Source organism: Nerophis ophidion, linkage group LG21 (genome assembly GCF_033978795.1).
Source record: "Nerophis ophidion isolate RoL-2023_Sa linkage group LG21, RoL_Noph_v1.0, whole genome shotgun sequence".
NCBI classification, from domain to species: Eukaryota; Metazoa; Chordata; class Actinopteri; order Syngnathiformes; family Syngnathidae; genus Nerophis; species Nerophis ophidion.
This window is the reverse complement of record NC_084631.1, coordinates 17,105,726-17,127,492: the sequence shown is the minus strand read 5'-3', so window position 1 is coordinate 17,127,492 and position 21,767 is coordinate 17,105,726. Positions and strand designations below refer to the sequence as shown.

The 21,767-nt window shown below is 40.2% G+C and overlaps 1 protein-coding gene across 8 annotated transcripts in view; it reads right to left on the bottom strand.

The window, feature by feature from the left end:
* Positions 1-17,738, bottom strand: part of samd12 (sterile alpha motif domain containing 12) — a 360,397-nt gene extending 342,659 nt beyond the window's left edge. For 3 of the 8 annotated variants that reach the window (XR_009803498.1, XR_009803499.1, XR_009803500.1), the window contains exon 1: positions 17,557-17,737. Coding sequence is in view for 5 of the 8 variants with exons in the window: in XM_061882064.1 (XP_061738048.1) it covers positions 17,557-17,569 (13 nt within the window). In the remaining 3 variants the exon portion in view is untranslated. Of the gene's footprint in view, positions 1-17,556 lie in introns of all 8 variants that reach the window. The other 5 variants (XM_061882064.1, XM_061882063.1, XM_061882068.1 and 2 more) reach the window with 3 other exon arrangements.
* Between the last annotated feature and the right edge of the window lie 4,029 nt (positions 17,739-21,767).

The window sequence follows — 21,767 nt, the reverse complement described above, 5'->3', positions numbered from 1 at the left end:
AACACAGTAGTGAACATGCCCTTTCCCAACTACTTTGGCACGTGTTGCAGCCATGAAATTTTAAGTTAATTATTATTTGCAAAAAAAAATTTAGTTTTTGAGTTTGAACATCCAATATCTTGTCTTTGTAGTGGATTCGTTTGAATATGGTTTGAAAAGGTTTTGCAAATCATTGTATTCCGCTTATATTTACATCTAACACAATTTCCCAACTCATATGGAAACAGGGTTTGTACTATTAATAGTTCTAAACAATTAAGCAGAATATTTAACACAAAATAAATTAAAATAGCACGTGGAGAGTGCAGCCAGGCCTGGTCTCCCAGCGATTGTCTGCAATGCTGAGCCGAGTACAATGAACTGGCGAAACACTTCACCACAATAGCTGCACCGCCTTGCGACAATTGCTGCGCCGCCGGGCACAACACGGCTGTGCTGTGGGACACAACAAGGTGATGGTGATCCAAATCAGCACCAAAATCTGATCACTAGTTCCCCGTCCCATTTCGCACATTTCCTGAAAGTTTTAAGAAAATCTGTCGTTAACTTTTTGAGCTAAGTTGCTAAATACGTAACAAATAAGCAAATACTTCAAAGCCAAACTAAATAGCCTTCTGCTGGTATCCATTAGTGACATGACACATTTTTTTAACTACATTATCATAAATTATATTATAAAGCATAACTGTTAACAAAATGTGTTTGTTCCTATTTGTGTCATTTATAACAGGTATATTGCAACCCTTACATGGATGCCTATGAGTTTTAAAGAGTAATATTTGTTTCCTACATTTGAAACACTTCTTTGTGCTCTACATAACATGTAATGGTGGTTCTTCACTCCAAATGGTTTTACAGACCATCTTCACGCTGCTTTCTGACTCGCTCTTTAGGATGTGCCTTTTTGTCTTTTTAAAGTGCCAAAGTCCTACTCAAGGACAACGCCACTTCGGCTGAGTCTCCACCCCATCAGCCACATTGTAGAGTTTAACCCTTTCATATCGAGGCTACTGACAGATAGAATTTTAAACTATAAGTATTAGAAATAGCAACAGTGGAGGATGCATTTGTGTGTGTACGAGCCAATCTGCCCCATAACAAGCGGATAGAGAAAAAGAAGGAACGTATTACTACTTTTTACCCTTTTGGGTAAATCTCTACTAAATAAGGAGATAGTCGCTGTCAGCACTCTTGGGGGGAAAAAATGGGCAAATTCCAATTGCCTCATTTGGAGGAAATATGAAGAAAGGCAACATTAGGCTCCAGCACCCCCCACAATCCCAAAAGGGGACAAAGCGGTAGAAAATAGATGGATGGATTTCCACCATGCTTCCATGGTTTGATTCGAAATTCGCAGGACTTATGCTGATCCCAAATACACAAAAACAGATACCAGTCGGTAAGAAAAAATGGTTTTGTATAATTGGGTCCCTTTAAGGCCATGTCTATACTAACTCGTTTAACCACTTAAAAAAATAATTATTTAGTCCAAGCCCAGTTTCAACCACACTAAACCAACGTTTAAGGCAGTGGTTCTCAAACTTTTTTCAGTGATGAACCCCCGTGAACATTTTTTTTTATTCAAGTACCCCCTAATCAGAGCAAAGCATTTTTGGTTGAATAAAAGAGATAAAGAAGTAAAATACAGCACTATGTCATTAGTTTTTGATTTATTAAATTGTATAACAGAGCAAAATATTGCTAAATTGTAGTGGTCTTTCTTGAACTATTTAGAAAAAAAGATATACAAATAACTAAAAACTTGATGAAAAATAAACAAGTGATTCAATTATAAATAAAGATTTGTACACATAGAAGTAATCATCAACTTAAAGTGCCCTCTTTGGGGATTGTAATAGAGATCCATCTGGATTCATGAACTTAATTCAAAACATTTCTTCTCAAAAAAAGAAATCTTTAACATCGATATTTATGGAACATGTCCACAAAAAATCTAGCTGTCAACACTGAATATTGCATTGTTGCATTTCTTTTCACAGTTTATGAACTTACATTCATACTTTGTTGAAGTATTATTCAATAAATATATTTATAAAAGATTTTTGAATTGTTGACATTTTTAGAATTAAAAAAAAAAAATCTCACGTAGCCCTGGGCATACCTTCAAGTACCCCCAGGGGTTCGCGTACCCCCATTTGAGAACCACTGGTTTAAGGTCCTCCTCCTCAGACACATTTTATTGAATCTCCAGCATTTAACTTTGTGTGTACTCATCGATCGTTTACAAAGTCAGTTCGGAAAGGAAGTGACTCCAGAAAGTCCGCGTCCCATCCAAGGAACTGACATCTGAAAGAACGCACCGCAGCCAGCTTCAAAACAAAGAGGGAGGCGGATATCGCAGACATGCCCGTGTTTCTCCTTCTTGTACGAGTACAGGAGCTTTTGGAAATACAAATCAATACCTTAAGAGAAGGCAACGGGCGATTGCAGCTATTTCAGATACTACACATCTCAGACGGCAAGAGAACTTTCGAACAGTGAGCTGTGATTATACAGTGGGGCAAAAAAGTATTTAGTCAACCACCGATTGTGCAAGTTCTCCCACTTAAAATGATGACAGATGTATGTAATTTTCATCATAGGTACACTTCAACTGTGAGAGACAGAATGTGAAAAAAAAATCCAGGAATTCACATTGTAGGAATTTTAAAGAATGTATTTGTAAATTATGGTGGAAAATAAGTATTTGGTCAACCATTCAAAGCTTTCACTGATAGAAGGAAGTTTTGCCTCAAAATCTCACGATGAATGACCCCATTCATTCTTTCCTTAACACGGATCAATCGTGCTGTCCCCTTAGCAGAAAAACAGCCCCAAAGCATGATGTTTCCACCCCCATGCTTCACAGTAGGTGTGGTGTTCTTGGGATGCAACTCAGTATTCTTCTTCCTCCAAACACGACGAGTTGAGTTAAAACTGAAAAGTTCTATTTTGGTTTCATCTGACCACATAACATTCTCCCAATCCTCTGCTGTATCATCCATGTATCCATTTTGGTATAAACTCAACTCGTTGTGTTTGTGTTGAACAACAATTGTTTGTGTTTGTGTTTAAACAATGAAACACACAGTCTTTCATTGTTTAAAATTCCCGGAGGTGAAGCTTTACTATGGATCAGAGCTAGGGGTGTAACGGTACACAAAAATTTCGGTTCGGTACGTACCTCGCTTTAGAGGTCATGGTTCGGTTCATTTTCGGTACAATAAGAAAACAAACAAATATAATTTTTGGGGTTATTTATTTACCAAATTTGTAAACAATGGCTTTATCCTTTTAACATTGGGAACACTATAATAATTCTGCCCACGTTAATCCACATTAAACCGCCTCAAGTTGTTGCTTTGATTAGATAACATGACAAAATGTTTCTTCTACATATAAAAAGTGCAACATTAAACAGTTTCAAGTCAACTCATTATGCTTAATGTATTACAGCATTTGGGAAACCTGTAGTTGATTTTTATTATGTAAATGTTATATTTTTGTCAAAATGTGATTGCAGGCACCCTGCCATTCAAAACTAGGCTGCTAAATTACTAATGATTAATGTAACTAGAGCTGAAAAATAGTACAATTGCAATAGGAGAGACTACTCATCCCTGAAATATATGAAGTTCATGTTAGTTCATGTGAAATAACAGACGGACAGGGCTTTGCTGCCCCTAACACACGCGCACACACACACAGCAAAATGAGCTAACGTAACGCTAAAAGATAATTAGCCTTCACATCACCTCAAGCCAGAACTGTGAGCGAGCTGAGCTGCAGTTTAAGTTTCTAGAATGTCAACGGGCTCATAGTGATGTTTGTAATAGTTGTGACTGGAAAGTGTTTTTTATAATTTGGGGAGTGTACGATGTCCGCTGCTAAACGCACATATCTGCTCGACAATGAAGCATTTTCAACATGCGTTCGGAATATGCACTGCTGATTGGCTGTTAAATCGCTCTGAATACGCACTGCTGATTGGCTTTGTATGTAACCAATCAGATGGTTGTGTGGGCGGGACAATGCTGGGTGCTCACTGCTCAGACAGAGGCAGAAAGCAGAGCAGCTTGTTAAGACTTTAGAATACAAACTCGTTCGATGCACCCTCGTACCGAACCGAAACCCCCGTACTGAAACGGTTCAATACAAATACACGTACCGTTACACCCCTAATCAGAGCGGTCAAGGGAACATGGTTCCCTGCCACTTGTCAACCGGCAGGTTTTGGTGAGAAAATTGTGGTAAAAAGTCGCCTTTTACCAGAAATCAGCTGAACTTGCGCCGTCCATGCAGCTGCCGTCGACTTCCCTCAGAGACTGGCGTCAAGACACCCGTGGACACACCCCTCCGACTATCAGGTACTATTTAATCCCACTAAAACACTAGCAACACAATAGAAAGATAAGGGATTTCCCATAATTATCCTAGTAAATGTGTCTAACAGCATCTGCATCGGTCCCAATGCTATCGCCTTTTTTTTTTTAACTTTATTTTTATTTTATTTTTTCTAGTCCTTCGCTATCAATATCATTATCCACAAATCTTTCATCCTCGCTCAAATTAATGGGGAAATTGTCGTTTTCTCGGTCCGAATAGCTCTTGCTGCTGGAGGCTCCCGTTATAAACAATGTGAGGACGTGAGGAGCCCTCACCCTTGTGACGGCATCGTCTGCGACTTCCGGTAAAGACAAGGCTTTTTTATTAGCGACCAAAAGTTGCGAACTTTATCGTCGATGTTCTCTACTAAATCCTTTCAGCAAAACTATGGCAATATCGCGAAATTATCAAGTATGACACATAGAATGGACCTGCCATCCCCGTTTGAATAAGAAAATATAATTGCAGTAGGCCTTTAAAAAGGGTAAAACCAATCAAAACAGTAAATAGAAATAAAAACTTTAAAAACACACAGGACAACAGAGGACCACACAACTCACGTAGTGTTAAAAGCCAGAGAATAAAAATACAATGCAATAACTTCTTGTTCTGCTATAGATTAAGGTTCAAAAACATGTGATAATGTCACACATTTCTTCTGACACAAACCAAAAAGCGCTGTTTTACTGTCCCCACATGAACATGGCAAACTATAAGACAATTGTGTATTCAGATTATCGTCTACACTGCTTATTCCAGTGAAGCATTAAAAAGTGTTCTTTTTTTTTCCCAAGCAAAAAAAAAAAAAAAAACCTTCTGAAAGTTGACCTATATTTGATGTCTTAGGGGCTGGTAGAGTACTGGAACAGAACCGTCTGCTGCAGAGATGTGTTCTTTTTCTCCAGCTTTTTAAACAAGAACTGATTTGTCCGACATAATGAAGTGTTCATGTCCCTCACAGGGACAGCTTTACTTCTAAAAGTGTCATTAGGAACATTCTAAAAATAAAGTGTTATTTTTAGCTGATGGTGGCAAATTTAGAAATGCAGCCCAACTCAGACTACGTCGTCTGTCACAGAACTATGTAAACAAAACAATATTCTTACAGTAATTAGTGTACAACTAACTACCAGTAAAAAAAAAACAACTTTACAGGTATGAGGTGATTCTATTTAGGGATGTGCTGATAGATCGCCCACCAAACACTACCGGAAAATTTTTGCACAAAAATTTGGTTGATACTTGATTTTTAGTCCCCAGGCTGACAAGCAGCTAGCAGCTAATCATGTGTCTCCATACAGTTTGGAGAAACTAACAGGTAAGTTAACATACACATACACAGTTTCTTTTACTTTTTATTCATAGCTGTATGTAGAAGTGTCTGGTTGCATCAGCTCCACTGCTTTAATGTCTTTCATGTCCTTTGTGTTCTTTGATGTTTCCCTCTTACATGTGTACTATGGCTATGAGTTGTTGTTTTTCCCTTGGCCTCAGTCTGGACCCCCTCTCCAGGGGCCCAGGCTTAGACCGATTTTTATTTTATTCTATTTTAATGTTCTATTTTTTTCTCCCACCCCCCCCCCCACTTGTTTACCTGTATCTCTCCTTTTTTGTAAGGGGCGCTGGAAGCCGGCAGACCCGTCAGCGATCCTGTTCTGTCTCCATGTAATGTTTGTCTGATCTTGAATGGGATTGTGCTGAAAATTTTAATTTTCCTGAAGAACCTCTCCTTAAGGAATAAATAAAGTACTATCTAATCTAATCTTTAATCTAATACAACAATGAACTAACATACACCAGACATGCATGTCTACCACTGAACAAATTCAAACCAATAAAAATGCAATAATTTCTTGTTCTGTTGTTGATTAAGGTTCAAAACCTAAGCTAATTATCACCACCATTAGGAAACACCCCTGCATTTCTTTGTATCTTAATTATCATTATCCAGTACATTATCATTGGAGGATGCCCTGTTTGAAAGCGAGAGACAAATAAAACAAACACTGACATGGCAATTCTATTGATGGCGGCAAAATTATTGATTTAATTAACATTTATCGTTTGATTGTTATATTTAGACCTAGACAAAACAAGTGTAACTGTGACTAAATGGGTGTTTTTTTCCATTTTTAGAGGGCTCTAATAACGTTAAAACACATATTTAGAAGGTCATGAAGAGGCTTTTTATGATCTATTGGATTTATGTAATAATAATTCTACTTCAAGAAAATGTGTATATCACGGTCAGGCCTGGAACCAATTAGCTGGGGATGTACGTAAATATCAGCGGCCGCTAATTATCAACCAATAATTACAATCATGGCGTCACATCGATAAGTCCGATAATGAAAAATCAACCGATAAAATTAGCACATAATAGTAAAAGATTATCATCTCTGTGTTTGTCTGTGGTTTCTCTGTTGTGGCTTGTGTTGCCGCCGGTATCCTTAACTCCTCTCCTCCCCTACGGTATGGTCGCATATTTTTGATGTCATGATACTGTGATCACGGCTTGTTGTGTGCAGAGAAAAGCATCATAGCGCAGCAATCATTGGCGTGGGCTTTATTAAGCACGTCAGAAGAAGACATTTTCCTCATAGTTTGCAAAACTTATACTGCAGAAATTAAACATTAATAAACACGATAGAATCTGATAAGTCACCTTAAACTTCAATTAAGTGAAAATATGTGTCAGGCAGTACAAATCCGTCTGTGTCGCTAAGATGAGACCTCACGTTAATAGCGGCCACAAAAGCAAATGTAAAGACAAGAAAAAGTGTTTGATAAGAAGTAACAGTTTGAAAGAAAATAGCTCAGGGTGAATGAACTTCAAAACAAAATTAGTTATGTTTTTTGATTTTTTCAAACCCTGGTTTATTTATGTTCTATAATTTAATGTTGCCTTTCTAAGGGGCAGGCACGTATTGCACTACTTATTAACCATCAGGGAAATAGGTAGTTGTATTTTTTTTTTTGTTACTCAATAAAAGATGTGACGGCACTTACTAAAGTGTTGTTGCTAACGACAATGCAGAACTTGATTGGCATAGTTCTTTTGGCCTCAATTGTGTATATTGTGTTAGATAGATTGTTTTTTAATTTATTTCAGGAAATTATGACCCCGAACTGGACATGCGGTAGAAAATGGGTGGATGGATGGATATTCAGAATGTATAAATTGCTAATTTATCAATGAAGTACTTGAGAAATTATAAGATCAATACATTCCAAAATTGTTTAGCTCTAGGCCAGGGGTCGGCAACCCGCGGCTCTGGAGCCGCATGCTTTGGCAACTCTGATGCAGCTCAGCTGCACAATCACCGACCCCCCAGATTGTTGCGGGGAAATTCTGAAATTCAATGCCTCTCCCGGACATCACCCGTAGTCAACGATATCCAATTTTCACTCGGACTACAATATTAAGGGCGTGCCGTGATCTTATTACTCATTAACGTCCTTTTGAACGTCATCGCGCCCGCCATTCACGGAATGCTATTTGCGTCCTCTTGAACGTCATCACGCCCGCCATTCACAGAATATTTTTTGCGTGCCGACCGGACACATGCATTTCGCTGCTTCTATCGGCACATGCATGAGATTGCAAGGCATACTGGGTGACACAAAGTACACTGACGGTTGTGATATAAACAACTTTAACACTCCTACTAATATGCGCAGCATTGTGAACCCACACAAAAGAAGAATGACAAACACATTTCGGGAGAAAATCCTCACAGTAACACAACATAAACGCAACACAACAAATACCCAGAATCCTTTGCATCCATGACATGACCTGACTAAGTTATACACCCCGCAAGCACCAACCCCCCCGCCCCCCCTCCCAGCGTGGTTGAGGTGGGCGGGGTTTGGTGCTCGCGGGGTGTATAACATAGTCAGGAATTGTCACCCAGTATGCCTTCCAGTCGTGTGCGTGCATCTGCGGAAGCCTCTCACAACATGTTGCTGGACTGGCAAGCAGTTTGTACATGTTGTAGAAGGTGTTTAAGGCAATGGCTTCATAGCATGCCCGTATTCTTGTCGTCTGGGTGACCACCAGCAGATATTGGCGAGAATAGTTGCGGCTCCCATTGTCTTCCTCATTTTGTGAAATGGGTCGAAATGGCTCTTTGAGTGATAAAGGTTGCCGACCCCTACTCTATCAAAGATTGTAACTGTTTGCATGGATCAGAATTAGAGTAGGAAGTGTATTTGTACTCAAAATATAGTTAATTAAGTAAAGAAATATCAGTTGACATTAGGGTGGCTAACGATTACCAATGCGACCGGATATCAGCTTTGACAAGAGAGCAATTTGGCTGTGTTGGTAGCAGCCGCCTCCATTGATAGAAATCAGTGGATGTTTTTCATTTGTAAAACAATAGGACAGCCAGGGCTGTTCTCAAACAGAGTCACGCGCTTGCCACGTTATCTTAAGTAACTGAAGATGAGAATAGATGCTAATACAGGGTGTCGCACAGGACAAGCAATCAGTGGACAGTTTAAAACAACATGAGAGCCAGGGCTGCCCGCCAACTAATTACCCCGGATTTCCACGAGATACGTAACAGATGCTGAATGGCAACAGAGCGGAAAATCTCCGTGCTTTGCAGTCCATCAATACCCCCCGGCGGGCGTCTGTGACGGCACTGACTTGACTTGACTCGTGGAAAAGACAACAGTTTTGCGTTGCAGAACGACTACTTTATTTTTGTATTTGTAGCCAACAACAGAGATGTAACAACATCCATGTCAAGCTTTGAACACACGCATTTCTCATTAGACTCCCGCTAACCACTCACCTGCTTCCCCTTAGCTGGCTCGAATATGCATGTAATAGGATTCTTTGATTTTGGACCTCGATAATCAGCATGTCCTCATCTATTGTGTTAACCTGGTGACATTACAACTGAAACCCCGTGACCCATTATTTAATATGGAAGATTTACAGAGCAGGTGTTAAAGGCCTACTGAAACCCACTACTACCCACCACGCAGTCTGATAGTTTATATATCAATGATGAAATATTAACATTGCAACACATGCCAATACGGCCTTTTTAGTTTACTAAATTGCAATTTTTAATTTCCCGGGAGTTTTTTCTTGAAAACGTCGCGTCATGATGACGTGTACGCTTGACATCACGGGCTGTTAGGAATATGAGCGCTGCACACACACACAGCTAAAAGTCGTCTGCTTTAACGGCATAATTACACAGTATTTTGGACATCTGTGTTACTGAATCTTTTGCAATTTGTTCAATTAATATTGGAGAAATCAAAGTAGAAAGACGGAGTTGGGAAGCTTTAGCCTTTAGCCACACAAACACACGGTGATTCCTTGTTTAAAATTCACGGAGGGGAAACTTTACTATGGATCAGAGCGGATATGGATCCCAACCGAATGTCAACCAGTAGGTTTCGGTGAGAAAATTGTGGATAAAAAGTCGCTTCTTACCGGATATCAGCTGAGCTTGTGCCGCCCATACAGCTGCCGTCGACTTCCATGAGACACTGCGCGTCAACACCCGGCCATGGACGTACACTTCCGACTATCAGATACTATTAAACTCACTAAAACACTAGCAACACAATAGAAAGATAAGGGATTTCCCGGAATTATCCTAGTAAATGTCTCTAAAAACATCTGAATCCGTCTCAATACAATCGCGTTATGTTTTTAAAACATTTTTTTTTTTTTTCTTTTTCTAGTCCGTTGCTATCAATATCCTCAAACACAAATCTTTTAACCTCACTCAAAATAATGGGGAATTGTCGTTTTCTCGGTCCGAATAGCTGTTTTTGTTGGGGGCTCCCATTAAAATCAATGTGATAATGTGAGAAGCCATCAACATGTGACGTCATTGTCTGCGACTTCCGGTAGAGGCAGGGCTTTTCTCCAGTTGCGAACTTTATCGTGGATGTTCTCTACTAAATCCTTTCAGCAAAAATATGGCAGTATGGCGAAATGATCAAGTATGACACATAGAATGGACCTGCTATCCCCGTTTAAATAAGAAAATCTCATTTCAGTAGGCCTTTAAGTACACTGGATATTTCCTTTATAGTGATTAGACTGAAGGCCAAGACTTCTGTTCTTTATTTGTATTTGATCATATTTATATCATCCCATCAGGGAAATAGGTAGTTGTATTTATTTTTTTTGTTACTCAATAAAAGATGTGACGGCACTTACTAAAGTGTTGTTGCTAACTACAATGCAGAACTTGATTGGCATAGTTCTTTTGGCCTCAATTGTGTATATTGTGTTGGATAGATTGTTTTTTAATTTATTTAAGGAAATTATGACCTCGAACTGGACATGCGGTAGAAAATGGGTGGATGGATGGATATTCAGAATGTATAAATTGCTAATTTATCAATGAAGTACTTGAGAAATTATAAGATCAATACATTCCAAAATTGTTTAGCTCTAGGCCAGGGGTCGGCAACCCGCAGCTCTGGAGCCGCATGCTTTGGCAACCTTGATGCAGCTCAGCTGGACAATATTTTTGTTTTGGTACTTGTCTAAAAATAAATATATTCGACATGTGATTCTGTTGTTTTTTTACTTTATCTTCGCCTTGCAGCATCTTTGGGGATATATGTTGGGGTTTCTAACTTTGAAAATACTGTAAGCATTTCACTAAGACAAGGTGGTTTTTTTTATATTTGAGGATGAATCTGCCCATGGGTGTTCTCATTCATCCAGTCTATTTTTATTCTCAGGGCCTTCCACTGATCAGTTGACGGTTCAATTTGTCTTTCAAGGCATTTGGCCACTCATCCGCGTAGTTTCCATCAATTCATGCCTTTAGACTTAGATTGGACAGATCTAGTCTGAGCACTGGGTGCCAAGGTTGTAACTATTCATCCTCCAATATGAAGAAGGAATGTTTTTGGTCTTTTCTGGTGTGAACACATACAGTACAGGCCAAACATTTGGACACACGTTCTCATTCAATGAGTTTTCTTTATTTTCATGACTATTTACTTTGTAGATTGTCAGTGAAGGCATCAAAACTATGAATGAACACATGTGGAGTTATGTACTTAACAAAAAAAGGTGAAATAGCGGAAAACATGTTTTTTATTCTAGTGTATTCAAAATTGCCAACCCTTGCTCTGATTACTTTTTCCACACACTCTTGGCATTCTCTCGATGAGCTTCAAGAAGTAGTCACCTGAAATGGTTTTCACTTTACAGGTGTGCCAACAGTGTGCAAAGCAGTAAGAGCAAAGTGGCTATTTTGAAGAAACTACAATATAAAACATGTTTTCGGTCATTTCACCTTGTTTTGTTTAGTACATAACTCCACGTGTTCATTCATAGTTTTGATGCCTTCAGTGACAATATACAATGTAAATTAGTCATGAAAATAAAGAAAACGCACTGAATGAGGAAAAGGTATGTACAAAAATTTGGCCTGTACTGTATATATATGTTAACCATAAAATACAATTCTTCAAACACCGTATTAAATCATATTGACTCGTTCATACACTAAATCGAATCCGACCAAATCATTGTCCCGTTCCTTTCTGTTGTACTCCGCGCCGTAGTCAATAAGCTTTCTTTTTCTCTATTTTCTTGTTGAGCGCCATTCATCCTACGCTGTTGCCATTTCTAATACAAAGTAGCGTACAGGTCTAACTTATATATGTCAGTAGACTCGCTGCGTAAGCGCTAAAAACTACCGGTGCAACAAAGATGACAGGGAGAAGACCCTGTTGAAGGTGAGCTACGTAAATAAGACCGCCCACCAAACCTGCGCATCCTGAAGCGACTGTCAGAAAGCGCCTTAAAGATGGTCTGTAAAACATAATCCATGCAACATTTTGACCAAAGAACCACCATTAAATGTTATATAGACCACAATTAAATGTTTTAAGTGTCATAAAAAAATCATAATATAACTCATTTAAATGCACCTTATAATCCGGTGCTCCTTTTGTATGAAAATAGACCTAAATAGACCCACTCATCTGCAGTGTGCGATACAATAAGGTGCACCCAGTGCTCCAAAAAATATGTTAAGTGCAAATGTAAGCAGAATTCCAAAAAAAGTGCAGTTCCTCTTTAACCCTTAAGTCACCTTTGACCAAAAAACTGACATTTTTTGCATCCACTGTCAGTAACTACAGTTTGTCGCTACATCTGTAAGTGCGAGTTTAAACTCTACTATGCAAAGCCAAAGCCAGTTACGTTGCCGGCTTCGCTGGGCCCGAGTTGATTTCAGATGGACTGATGCAAAGTGGAAAAGTGTTATGTCCTAGACAGACCCAATTAGGAACCCGTACAGTATGCATCCCCGTTTATCGTATCGGTTCAAATTTCATTTCTCGTGCTTCCGTACATTGAGCTGTGACAAACGAGGGACGACTGTAGGTGGATCCATCCTTTGTGAAGAGCCGACATTTTTTCAATCGTATTCAATAATCATATCTAACCTAGTGTTTTCTAAAGTAAATCTATACAGCAAATATGAGCATCTACATCAACAATATGATTTGCTTGAGTGGCTGGACTCAACACTGAAAAAAAAAGTTTTGGAATTGTATTTATTTTTAAAACGCTTACTGTGTGTATTTGAAATATTTATGGATGTTTTGGGATATTTTTTTAGAGCACTGCAGAAGAGCGCGACTGACATTGATTGACTCAATTGTTACCTTACTTTTATTTATGAGTTAGAACGTATTAAAAAATAAAAACATGTGAGCAGAATTCTGAAAAAAGTGCAGTTCCTCTTTAACTCTTAAGTCACCTTTGACCCAAAAAATGACATTTTTTGCATCCACTGTCAGTAACTACAGTTCGTCACTAAATCTGTAAGTGTGTGTTTAAACTCTACTATGCAAAGCCAAGGCCATTTATCAACAACACCCAGAAACGTTGCCGGCTTCGCTGGGCCCGTGTTCATCTCAGATGGACTGATGCAAAGTGGAAAAATATATTTTCCTAGACCGACCCAATTAGGAAACGGTGATGAATGTTTTGGGGTATTTTTTTTAGAACACTGCAGAAGAAGGCGACTGACATTGACTCCATTGTTACCTGACTTTTATTTACAAGTTAGAACGTATTAAAAAAGGAAAACACATGTGTGCTTATCACACATAAGGATTGTGAATGATGAGCGGAATTCCGAAAAAAGGGCATTTCCTCTTAACCCTTTGACCAAAAAACTGACATTTTTTTGCATCCACTGTCAGTAACTACAGTTCGTTGCTACATCTGTAAGTGCAAGTTTAAACTCTACTACGCAAAGCCAAAGCCATTTATCAACAACACCCAGAAACTTTGCCGGCTTCACTGGGCCTGAGTTAATCTAAGATGGACTGATAAAAGTATTCTGTCGTAGACTGACCCAATTAGGAACCGGTGCAGTATGCAGCCCCATTTATTGGTATCGGTTCACATTTCCATTACCTTGCTTCCCTAGACCAGTGGTTCTCAATCTTTTTTCAGTGATGTACCCCCTGTGAAAATATTTTTAATTCAAGTACCCCTTAATCAGAGCAAAGCATTTATGGTTGAAAAAAGGAGATAAAAATGTAAAATACAGCACTAAGTCATCAGTTTCTGATTTACTAAATTGTATAACAGTGCAAAATATTGCTCATTTGTAGTGGTCTTTCTTGAACTATTTGGAAAAAAGATATAAAACTAACTAAAAACTTATTGAAAAAGTGAAAAGTGATTCAATTATAAATAAAGATTTCTACACCGAAAGTGCCCTCTTTAAGGATTGTAATAGAGATCTATCTGGATTCATGAACTTAATTCTAAACATTTCTCCACCAAAAAAATAAATCTTTAACATCAATATTTTTGGAACATGTCCACAAAAAGTATGTTGTTGAAGTATTATTCAATAAACATATGTATAAAGGATTTATGAATCGCTGCTGTTGTTTTTAGAATGTTTTTAATAAATCTCACTTGTCCCTTGGCATACCTTCCAGTACCTCCAGGGGTCCGCGCACCCCCAAAAGAAGACTACTGCTTCACTACATGTCATCCCGCACGCTTTTATATCACACAACCAATGTGCCGGCTCTGTAACGTGTTGTGTGAGACGTGCAGAATAACATCAGTGGCTGCTAGACGTATTTGTTCAACAGCCATACACGTCACACGGGATTTGGCCGTCAAAAAAACTTTTAACACTGTTACAAATATGCGCCACACTGTAAACCCACACCAAACAAGAATGACAAACTCTTTTTGGGAGAATTTCCGCACCCTAACACAACTTAAACGGAAGAGAACAAATACCCAGAACACCTTGCAGGGCCGCAATATACAACACCTCAACCGACGCAAGAAGGGAGGGTGTGGGTGTGGGGGATTGGTAGTAACAGGGGTGTGTATATTATACTGTACCTTGGAAGAGTTAGGTCTGCATGGGATTCTGGGTAATTGTTCTGGTGTGTTTATGTTGTGTTACGATGCTGATGTTCTCCCAAAATGTGATTGTCATTCTTGTTTGGTGTGGGCTCACATTCTGGCACATATTTGTAACAGTGTTAAAATATTTTTTACTGCCACCCTTAGTGTGACGTGTGTAGCTGTTGATAAATACATCTTGCAAATATACACGTCCGTCTCACATGGCCAGATGCAACATGCAACTCGGCTTGCACGCTGTCAATTCAGGATGTAGGGGGCGCTAAAGGCAATGCCATTATGGCACTCCCTGGATAATGTTGATCTGGTAAAAATTGACAGGGGCTTTGAGAGTATTGGTGCCCTGAAATTCAGGGGTCTCCCGGGAAAATTGGGGACGTTGGCAAGTATGACGCTGTCAAGCGCCCTTCATATTAAACTCACCAACATTAAATTGTCATATCAAAGCGCAGGCTGCATAATAACGTCTCGCGGGACGCATGTTTGACACCCCTGCTGTTGGTGGATCCATCCTTTGTGAAGAGCTGACATTTTTGAATCACGCTTCACAAATCTACCCTCAGAACGCCACTGATGCATGTCCCTGTATGTGTCGGACAAAGTCCCGTCCTGTTTACGTCATCAGGTCTTTGAGAGGGAACAAGACCGTCGAGTTTCAACACAAACAGCACACCGTAAGACAATGCCCTCAACATGAGATAGCAATAGTTTGTAGGAAAGTATGCAGGAGTGACAGGGTTGCATTCCATTCATACAAGCGTGGGCATACGGCCAAGTAAAAACACGGCACAAGACAGGAAAAGAGTTTGAATGAACCCTTGTAAAAACAAAAACAAACAAAAAAAACATACCTCTCATTGGGTTCTGGATCCACTGGATCCGAGCATTGCAAATCTCTCAAGCTCTAGAACAGGGGTGTCAAACTCATTTTAGATGGGGAGCCTCATGGAGAAAAATCTACTCCCAAGTGGGCCGGACTGGTAAAATCACGGCACGATAACTTAAAAATAAAGACCACTTCAGATTGTTTTCTTCGTTTGGAAATAGAACAAGCACATTCTGAAAATGTACAAATCATAATTTTGTCACAGTTATTTACACATACATGTTGCGGTTAATTCTACGCAATCTTTTTTTGTCTTTATTTACACTTTCTGAATAATTTATATGATAATATTGTATTTATTTTGCAATTGCCGTTTTGGCGTCACATGCTCTGTTATCTGTTTAAATCAGGGGTGTCAAACTCATTTTAGATGGGGGGCCACATGGAGAAAAATCTACTCCCAAGTGGGCCTGACTGGTAAAATCATGGCACAATAACTTAAAAATAAAGACCACTTCAGATTGTTTTCTTTATTTAAAAATAGAATAAGCACATTCTGAAAATGTAGAAATCATAATGTTGTTGGATTTTTTTTACACTTACATGTTTGTGTTGTATTTTTATTTGTGTTATTTATACTTTCTGAATAAATTATGTGATAATGTTCATCAGTCAACTCATTGGTGTTAATTTTCAATCCATCAAAATAAAAAAATAATAATATCAAAATCTAATTACAGCAGGCCCTGCGATGAGGTGGCGACTTGTCCAGAGTGTACACCGGCTTCCACCCGATTGTAGCTGAGATAGGCACTGTCACGCCAAATTTCTTCCCCCTACAAACCCCCCCCCCCCCATTTACTTCCGGGGTCATGATTAATACAGACGTTTTGTTAACGCTATATTATAAAAATATAACGCGATATTATAAAAAATACAGATGTTTTGTTAACGCCATATTATAAAAAACAAAAATAAATTTAAAAAACTATTTACAAACACAAGCTATGGGATGACGTAAGAGGAAAGTTGAAGAAACGTGACCCCGGAAGTAAATGCGTCATCCCATAGCTTGTGTTTGTATATTGTTTTTTTTATTTTATTTTTTATAATATAGCGTTAACAAAACGTCTGTATTTTTATAATATAGCGTTAACAAAACGCCTGTATTAATCATGACCCCGGAAGTAAATGGGGGGGAAGGTTTTTGTAGGGGGGAGGAAATTTGGCGTGACAGCACCAGCGCCCCCCCCCCCCCCCCCGCGACCCCAAAGGGAATAAGCGGTAGAAAATGGATGGATAGATAATTACAGCAAGTTATTTATGTACTTTGCTCATTTTCCACGGCTAGTGCACTGACATAATTTGTTTTTATTTTTTTATATATGTTGCATCATCTACAAAGATACAAAAAATTGCTATTGCGACATCCAGTGGACACATTTAGAACAGCAGTTTCTTCCATTAAAAAATGTTGACCAATTGTTATACTCATCCCGCAGGCCGGATATAACTGTTTGCGGGCCTGATCCGGCCCGCGGGCCGTACGTTTGACACCCGGCTCTAGAAGATTCCAGTGTTCTCTGAGATTACAGGGTTTATTCACAATTACATGGAATGTGTGGTCTACCACCTGCTGCAGGATGAGCCTTCTGAACTGAACTGGTCTATGCAAATGCACGCACACACACGCACACACACACACAATTACATCACAACACGACAATGCCTGCTGACTTTCAAAACAATGGAGAAAAAAAATACCTCCGAGTCACGTGACAAGAAGACAACCGGATGCGCAGAGAGGAGAAAGGTGTGCAACCATCACCCAAATGAGCTGACAAGCGTTCACACTTTATACGCATATATTTTCGACTTTAAACTATTCCGTATTTACGGTAACGCGGTGAAAACCAAACACGCTTACCTTTGACGGCCATGGCGTCACTCCTCAGATGCGGGCATCACTCGCTTAAGTAGCTGTGAGGGGAAAAATGTGAGCGAGTCAGCCTCTCTCATTGCACCTTGCTCGGCTGTGTTATCATCGTCTCCTCGCTGCGGTGTCAAGACAGGCTGCAAACAGCATGCTGACGCGCCGCGGTGCGTCGTGGGAAATGTAGTCTAGTTGCTCAGACCACGTGGACACAGAAACGTGATGAACCGGTGTTGTGATTTTACGCATCGGCGCCGATCTATTGAAGTAGAATTTCAACTTATGAATGAATGAATGAATGGTTTATTTTGAGCCATGCAAACAAAACAAGAGAATGAAATAAAATACAAAAGAAATATATAGATACATTATATTTACACCTACATTGAAAACATTACATGTGACTAATCTTTTGTAGATGTCAAGATTGGCTCAAAAGGGAGTGGGAAGAAGTAAACTTATTAGGTCCCACCCCTATACATATACAATATATATATACAATATATAATACAATAATATACATAATATAATTCAATCCAGTGGCTGCTGCTATATATTGTCTATATAAAATACATTTAAATTCACACACACTTATATATTTACATATGTACACACACATATATACAATTTATATATATATATATATATATATATATATATATATATATATATATATATATACATATACACACAATCACATACATACACACATGCATATTCCCAAAATACACACATATCCATCACACACACACACACACACACCTATATAAATACTATATATATAATAGTATATATAATATACACTTTTGTCTAAACATTATTAACAGTTTATGGTGCCTATGGGAACAAGCTTTCATTTTGACTGTGATATTAGTGGTTAATAGTGGATCTGTGGCTGTGGAGCTATTGCCCCTGATCAACAGGACCTGAGGACCACTCTTGCTATGTGTCCTATGCTGTGCATTAAAAGAGACGAGGGGAGCCCCCTGCCAGAGGAGTTATACACAAACATAAGATCCCCCACTCGCCTGCCCTGTACTCCAGATAGTGTACTTATGTGTCCTATGCTGTGCATTAAAAGAGACTTATATACTTATATACATCGATACGATATTAATACTGTATATTAATAAATAAACAAATACAAATGTGATATGCAAATAACAAATAATTTGCATAAATAAAAGCGCATACTTGCCAACCTTGAGAACTCCGAAATTGGGAGATTAGGGGGAGTGAGGTGGGCAGGGACAGGGTTGGCTGGGGCGGGGCTGGGGCTAAGGGGGGAGGAGTATATTTATAGCTAGAATTCATGTAAATTCAAGTATTTCTTATATATATATATATATATATATATATATATATATATATATACATATATATATATAATAATGGATTAGATTTATATCGCACTTTTCTATTGTTAGATACTCAAAGTGCTCACAGAGAAGTGGGAAACCATGATTCATTCATTCCTGGTGGTGGTAAGCTACATCAGTAGCCACAGCTGCCCTAGGGTAGACTGACGGAAGCGTGGCTGCCAGTTTGCGCCTACGGCCCCTCCGACTACCACCTATCATTCATTCATCATTCATTCACCAGTGTGAGTGGCACCAGGGGCAATGTATATGTATGTATGCAATGTATGTATATATATATATATAAGAAATATATACACACACATATATATATATACATACATACACACACACATACATATATACGTATACATATATGTGTATATATATATACATGTATATGTATGTATATATATATATATGAAATATACACACACACACATATATATATACACATATATATATATATACACACACACATACTTGAATTTCAGTGTTCATTATTTTACATATATACACACACATAACACTCCTCTACTCATTGTTGTATTTGAAGTGCAATGTTTTGCAGCCAGTAGCACAGCCTTTGAAGGAGCACAGGTATGGGCAGCATCTGTGAAATTTAATTTGCAGGAAAGGAGTGAGTTTAGGGTTGAATTATCCATCCTCGTTCTATTCTCTGTCACTATCTTTCTAACCATGCTGAAACACCCTCTCTGATGATGCATTGCTGTGTGGAACGCACAAAAGTGTGTTACGGTGAAGTTGCATCGTGGATGCGCGAGGAGTGCCACCTCTCGATGCCAAAGGACTGGAGCAGGCAGGAATGAAGGTAGGAGCAGATTTTAATATAAATAACCAAAGTAACACTTGACAAAAGAGCAAAACAAAGGTGTGCCTTAGCACGGGTAGCTAAATGCTACTATTAGCAAGAGGCAGAGTTCAGAGTTCGAAGTAGCGCGAGCCGAGCGCGCGGAGGCTCAGCTAAACTTAGCGTGGAACAAACAAAAGGGAAACAAGAATACACAACATAACAGTTGCCTTAAGCAAGCAAAACGTCCAGGAGGAACTGAGGTAGCAGGCGGTGTTAAATACAACACAATAATTAACGACCGGTGTGCGCCAGGAGCCAGTGCAGGTGAAACAAATAAGTTGCCATGGTGATGAGTATACACTAGGAAGTGTTCAACTTAGGGAAACGGCAGAGTCCAAAACGTGATTAAACGATCCATAAAGTGGATCGTAATATTACCCCTCCCTTAAGGGGAAGATCCCAGATGCCCCAAAAAAGACAAAATACAGAAAACCCCCGCCCACAAGGAGACAGTCCAAAAATGAAGGGAGGGCGGAGGGAGGACCTGGCGGAGGGTCGGCAAGTCCCGTGTCCCCGAATCCACCGGGGACAGGACAAGTGGCGGCGGGTGGAACGCCGCTGCAACCAAAGTCTGGGCGGGCAGACCCGCAGAGGCCACCTTAGTGGCTGACGAACACCCGGGCGCGTCCTACGAGGAGGACGCCCGGGGTACGGCCACGCCCGTGGCCCACGTGGAGGAGGACTAGGCTGGGCAGCAGCAAACAAAGGTGCGGGGGCTGCAGCCGAAGCAGGCACCGATGCAGGTGCAGAGGCCGGCAGAGGATCAGGTGCAGAGGCCGGCAGTGGATCAGGTGCAGAGGCCGGCAGCGGATCAGGTGCAGAAGCCGGCAGAGGATCAGGAGCTGGTCTCCGCCGCGGAGCAGGTGTCAGCTTCAGCCACGGAGCAGGTGTCGGCTTCAGCCGCGGAGCAGGCACAGGGGCCTGCTGAGGAGAACTAGGGGACTGGCTGCGAGCAGGACTAGGACTATGATGAGGGATAAGACGAACACTAGGACTCGGGCAAGGACTTGAGGGAGGATCAGGACTTACATTCACACTAGTGCTTTAAGAATGGCTTGGGCAAGGACCAGGACTTACAGTCATACCAGGGCTTGGGCAAGAACTAGGACAAACGGTCAAACTAGGGCTTGGGCAAGGACTGGGACTAACAATCATACTGGTGCCCGGGCAAGGACTTGGAGAAAGACTAGGACTTACAGTAACACGGGGGCTCGGACAAGAACTTGGGTAAGGACTAGGGTCCGGACTACGACCACGGGGGAAATCAGAACTAATATTACGATGGCAAGAAACAAGACTTGGGACAGGACTCGGACTAGGACTCGAAACAGGACTCGGACTACGGATCAGTCTATGAGTGGAACTAGGACTACGATGACTATGAGACGGACTAGGACTACAACTAGAATCAGAACGGAAACTTGGACCAGGACTTGGACTACGACTCAGTCTACAAGTCAGTCTACGAGTAGGACTAGAGCATGGGCTATGAAGAAGGCTGGGACTCAAACTCTGAGAGAGACTGGGATTAAAACAAGAACTAGGGCACGGACGGAACACAGGTGGAGGAGGTCTAGGTGGCCGTAGTGGCTTATCGGGTCGCAATACAGGTGGTGGAGATCTAGTGGGATGTGCAGGCTTAACCGAGGGAAACACCGGTGGTGGAGGTCTAGGTGGTTTAACGGGTCGCAAGACTAGTGGTGGAGGTCTAGAGGGAAGTGCAGGCTTAACCGGGGAAAACACAGGTGGAGGAGGTCTACGAGGAAGTGCGCGCTTAACCGGTGGGAACTCCGGTGGAGGAGGTCTAATGGGCCAGAGTTTCAAGTGCTGGAATAGAGGTGGAAGAGGTTTAACCGGTTGTCGAGGTGGCTTAGTGAAGTGCTAATGGGGCTAACAGAGCTAAGAGAACAGTGATTGGGAACGGGAGAAGTGAACAGACTACCAATCCTTAGTGAGGAGTCCTGGGTTGGGGA